Here is a 5,387-nt window from a genome sequence, read left to right as displayed (position 1 = left end):
TTCACGAGAAGATCTCCCTTCTTTCTTTCTTTCTTTCTTTCTTTCTTTCTTCTTTTTCAGGTACCTTGCATTGACGTACGATCACCGATTGATCGATGGAAGAGAGGCTGTGACTTTCCTACGCATGATCCGAGATTACATTGAAGAGCCTCGATCAATGCTCTTAGATCTTTAACTTCTTCTCTCCTTTCATGTCTTCCACATGTCCCTTTCTATCCATCATGAATCAAAAAGTATAGCGTTTTTCTCCCTGTCTTCTTGTCTCTCTTTCTACGGACACCTCGTTCTTCTCTCTGCAGGGTGGTGGGGCAGCCACAGCTTCTGAGCTTTTCTCTCTGTCTAGTCTGCTTTCATGCAAATCTTGAATCGAGGCGGGTGACCGAGAGTATTGATATCCTGGAAAGAAGCGGTTGCGTACAAGTCCAGTGTATGCGTGGAAGAAGACGAAGAATTCTTCTGGGTTCTGGCTGATACATAGAGGATGATGTATTTATAAAGTTCAAACAAAGAAAGGAGAAGAAGCCTCGAGGCACGTCGGGGGAGCGAGGGGCAGTCGTTCCTCTTAAGAATCGACCTTAGTGCATGTACACTTCTGTCTCTACACTCGCTTTCTATAGATATGTATATATATATATATATATATATATGGATGTAGAGAGATAGAGATGTTGCTTGTGGATTTGTAAGAGTTCGGGGGGTCGGCTGGATCTTTGTTTTTTTGTGTGGAGGAGAGGCATGGAGGGGGGGGAGCTCTGACGGTCATGAAGAAGAGCGACCAAGGAGAAGAATCGGTTCATTGCTCTTCTCTGTGCCTTCTTCCGATTTTTCTGTCGTGAGAAAGGTTTAGAGATGGGGATTTCTTCATTAGGAATGCGTTTTTGTTGATGAGATGAAAAAAAGAGAAATGTAAAACTTTGCATACGTGTACTCAACTGGGGTGTACGTACACCCCGTGTATGGTGTACATACACTGCATGCATGGTGGTGTATGTACAGAGTGGGTTGTTTTCCTTTGTGGAATGCAAGAAGAGGCAACAAAGACAAGAAGATGCTCTTTTTCCTGTCTTCAGAGGAATCGAAGCGTTTCTTCGATGGCTTGTCCCTCGTATACGATACGAGGAAAGCATCGAATAAAGAAGCGGATTTGATCGATGTCGTTGTCTTTATTTATCTCTGTTTCGACTTTTCTTCTTCTTTTCTTTGTCTGTTGTTCTTCTTCTTCTTCCTCTTCCACTAGTTGTGATGTACCTATTGTTCTACATGCATGTTGTATGGGCGAGAAAAGACGGAGGAAAAGGAGAGAAGAGAATAAGTCTTAGCGAACTCAAGCCACATGCTCCTCTTACCTCTTGGAAGGGAGATACCAGTAGACAGAACGGGGACCTTAGCTCGATTTCTCCCCAGTCGTTAGTTCTAATTAGCATGAAGTCTCCTCCCCGTTCACTCCACAGAGAAAGAGACAGAAAAGAGAGAGATGAGAGAAAAGAAAAACCCGAGTCAATCCGTTGCGATTCGCGCCGAGAAATCTCTCTCTCTTCTCTCTTGTTCTATGCTTTTATCGAAGATCACAGGGGCATGCCATCAGAGATATCTAGATACACTTTGTAGATTCTTTTCTGTATGTATCTCTCTCTTACTTTGCTGCTCCCGTGCACAAGAGAATAAAATCTCAAAAGAAGCAGGCTGGTAGGTTTTCTTATTGTCACCTCTTTCGTGTCTTGCTGTGTATGCATCTTTCTATGGACAGAAGAGAATTTTGATCCAGTCGACACACTAACTAGCACAGTCTCTAATTCCGAGCCTCCTATCCTAGAGACAGCAAGAGCCGTCAGTTCACTTCCTCTCCACATAACCGTCTCTACACAGCTATAGACATGTAGATAGAAGTGGACGGATAGATAAAAATAGAGAGATAGAGATAGGAGGATCTATTCCTTCCTATCGTAGTTGTTGTCTCTCGGTCGGCCATTCAGTTGGTCGTGGCGTTAGGAGAATATCCCCTTCCCTATTATCATCTATCAGGACCTGGTCTACACATGGTACATGTAGCGTAAGTAGCATATATATATATATATATCTCACTCGCTCTATGTATGGTGGTTTTACGCACGTAGATAAAGAGGTCTGAAAGAAGCTTGACGAAGAAGATGAAGATAGACATAATGGAGATGAAGGTAGACAATGTAATGAGCTTCCCTGATAGCAAAGAAAGAGTGGAGAGTGTTGCGGTGACCCTCCTTCTGGCGATCTCGTGTCTTAGGAGTAAAGGCTAACTTTCTTTCTTTCTTCCTTCTTAGAGTTTTCTTCTTAGCTCTCTCACTCTTAGAGCCTCAACTGAATGAAATAGAAAAGAATGAATGGATTCACAAGAAAAGCAGATCGCTTTTCGGTGTGCGTTACAGATTCGATGTATGAAGTGCGTCCTATCCACCATCGGTGGAAGTACGTGTATCACCCACATGCGATAGACTTCTTAACTTCTGAGTTGAGACATTCATTTCGGTAAGACAGAAACAATCGGAATAGAAAGTAACTTGGGCAATTAAACAACCTCGACGTGATAGTATGTACACATGTATATAGGAGGTGAATGGGGTGTGCATACACGAGGGCGGATGGTGTAGTGGTATCACGCCTGATTTGCATTCAGGAGGTCCCGGGATCGATCCCCGGTCCGTCCACTCTGTCTGTACTTTCTCTTTCTCAAGGTCGTTCTTTCTCTTGTGTCTTTTCGCCTCTCCCTCGCACACTTTGTTTCAACGCAACTTTTTCCCTTGTTTAAGAAAATCCCCTTCTTCCTGTTTGTACTTTCTTTCTTCGAAGCTAATGACTTTCCTCTCCTACACCTTCGTACACATCTTGATAGGACCCGTACCTTGTTCGTCTATTCCTCTGTACTCACTGTTTTATATGACCACCCTCTTATCTTTTCTGCTAGTCTTCCGTCTCTCTTTCTTTCTTCATAGTGTCTATCTTAAGTTGCACATACTCTCTCTAGTGAGAAAAGCAAAGACCTGATTCAGCGGGATCTTCTCTACTTCCTAGTTAGTTTGGTAGAGATCCAATTTATTAGAAGAGTTAAGACACAGACAGACAAGATGATGAATCGCTCTTCTCATAGGCCTACCAACTACACCATACAATCTCGGAAAAAAGAAGAGCCTTTCTTTCTTTCTTTCTTTCTCTCTTTCTCTCTTTCTTCTTCACACTCTCCTTCTATTCTTTTTCTCCTCCGTCTTTATTTACATGACTTCTCGAGGCGAGTACCTTTCCATTCTTCACTCTGTCGTGCAGAGATTTATCTGATAAGCAGAGAGACAAAGAGGAGAAGAAAACCCCAAAAGAGAAAAAGTGAGACTATCATTCAGGCAAACTCGAGATCTCGCCGTATTTCTTTTGCATGCAGCTCTTGGTCTCGCTTTTGGGGAATTTCTCGTCTTTGCTCCTCCTCCTTCTTTTTCTTCGCCTGAGCTTAGTAGACGAGGAGAAGAAGAAATACACAGCAAATCTCTAGTCTATGGAGAATTCTCTCTGTATTCTTTCACGGTCTCTTTCTCCTCTCTTCTCCGTCCTACACATCATTCACTGCAGAGAGGAAAGGAAAGAAAACGTTCTCCTACCTTATATAGTTCAAAGATGTCTCTATACAAAGCTAGATAGATTTAAAGTGTGTTGTATCTATCTTTTGTAGAGAGAAGAAGATCAAGACAAAGTGCAGACTATCTCAACTTTGCCGCGCATCTTCTCTACGGTGTATGTACACCTGAAAGGGGGTCTCGTACACAGCCATCCATATTGGGGAAGTTGCTCTCTTTTTCATTCCTCTCCTTTTTCTACCCGTCCTTTCTCTTCAGTTTGTCGCCTCAGGAGTTTCCTAACTTTTCTTTCTTCCTCGAGCGTTCACTGAAGAACGCTCGGCGTCATGAAGGTCCATCTTTCTCATTAACTGCAACTCTTCATTTTCTCTTCTCTTCTTCACTTCGTCAAATGGAATGGGTTTATGCCGGATACGAGTCCCCACTGAGCTAAAGAAGAAGAATAAGAAGACTCTAGTCAATGCTATCATCTTAGGAAAGGTTTTCTTTCTTCTCACTTTCCTGCATTCTTTTGTTTCGTCTCATTCCTTCTCCTATCTCCACCTTGATCTTCTTCTTTCTTCTTCTTCTTTCTCTTGAAGACAGACTTGAAAGCATCAGTGTATGTGTGTACTCTACTCATATGAAGGAAAGAAGAAGAAAATCTTCTCTCCTAGGTGGACAGGAACATATTTGGTCAGACAGGAGGGGGAGCAAGAGAGGGAGAGGGGATATTTCGACAAGGTGCGAGAGAAGAAGAAGAAGGACAACAAGAGAGAAGGAGAGAGAGGGGTTCGCTGTATATAGTAGTGAGTCTTCTCCCCACTGTAGACTTCTTTCTTTCTCTCTCTTTCTTTCTTTTTCGTCTCTTTCTTTCAATATCCGCGTCTCTCCCTCTTTAACTTTCTCTATATATGGACTGTATCTACACCCTATACGCCTGCACGTTTATTTTTGTGTATGAAGAGCTTTCTTAGCAGGAATTCTTTCTTCCTTCTTTACGTTCTCAAGACCAACAGAGGCGTGTATGTCTTCGTTCATGCATCGGTCTTCTTCTATCAGCAAACCATACTATTCTGTACATATGTATATATGTGTATATACATACATACACATGTGTATGTATATACACATAACTATACGCATTCATACATCTTCATACAGACTCATATATACACACATATTCCATACATACATACATCCATACTCGTCTATTCATACATATTCACATCTACATATAGGCTTACATAACATAGTCTGCTTTACCCTGTACAGCACGTGTGGAGATTTACTTGTCTGTCTGCATATGTATATCCATGTATGTATATACATACATGAATATCTATAGTAGATGTGTATGTAGAGGTCCTTGGAGGACGGAGTGTTCATAGAGGCATCTATACACAGAGAGAGTACTCTGTACAAGCATATCTGGTGCGTGTCTCTTATTCCTCTCTTTCTATATTCCTTCTCTTCAGCGAGACGGAGTAAAGCCTTTTCTTTCGTCTTTCTCTTCCTCTTCTTCTTTTCTTCAGATGACGGATGTCCATGCCGCGCAACGTCTTGCCAAGTGTGGGGTGAGGGTCTTTCCCTGATATGCCTCTCTCATTCTTTCCTTCTCTTATTTCCTCCCCTCTTCTCTTCCTCCATTCAGCGAACTTCTCTCCAACGTGAAGAAACACTCTTTTCTATCTAAACATACCTCAACACTCCTATAGCTCCTGTATAGAATCAACATACCTTTAATCTATCTATCTTCAAGCTTCCTATCTGTCCATCCGTAATCTATCTATCTGTCTTCAATCTATTTAT

At 42.0% G+C, this 5,387-nt stretch overlaps 2 protein-coding genes across 2 annotated transcripts; both read left to right on the top strand.

The window, feature by feature from the left end:
- Positions 1–44: 44 nt before the first annotated feature.
- CSUI_006836 (uncharacterized protein) lies at positions 45–1,280 on the top strand. Its single transcript, XM_068066987.1, has one exon. The coding sequence runs from the start codon at positions 989–991 to the stop codon at positions 1,235–1,237; it is 249 nt and encodes an 82-aa protein (XP_067921037.1). The 5' UTR covers positions 45–988; the 3' UTR covers positions 1,238–1,280.
- A 1,175-nt stretch (positions 1,281–2,455) lies between these two features.
- CSUI_006835 (uncharacterized protein) lies at positions 2,456–5,149 on the top strand (the record flags this gene model as incomplete). The annotated part of the gene is made up of 4 exons (XM_068066986.1): positions 2,456–2,502; positions 3,295–3,351; positions 3,855–4,384; positions 5,111–5,149. Coding segments are annotated over exons 3-4 (204 nt in total), but the record flags the coding sequence as incomplete, so codon positions are not given.
- Between the last annotated feature and the right edge of the window lie 238 nt (positions 5,150–5,387).

The sequence above is a fragment of the Cystoisospora suis genome, assembly GCF_002600585.1.
Source record: "Cystoisospora suis strain Wien I chromosome Unknown contig_3516, whole genome shotgun sequence".
Lineage (NCBI taxonomy): Eukaryota > Apicomplexa > Conoidasida > Eucoccidiorida > Sarcocystidae > Cystoisospora > Cystoisospora suis.
This window is presented reverse-complemented; position numbering and strand designations above follow the sequence as displayed.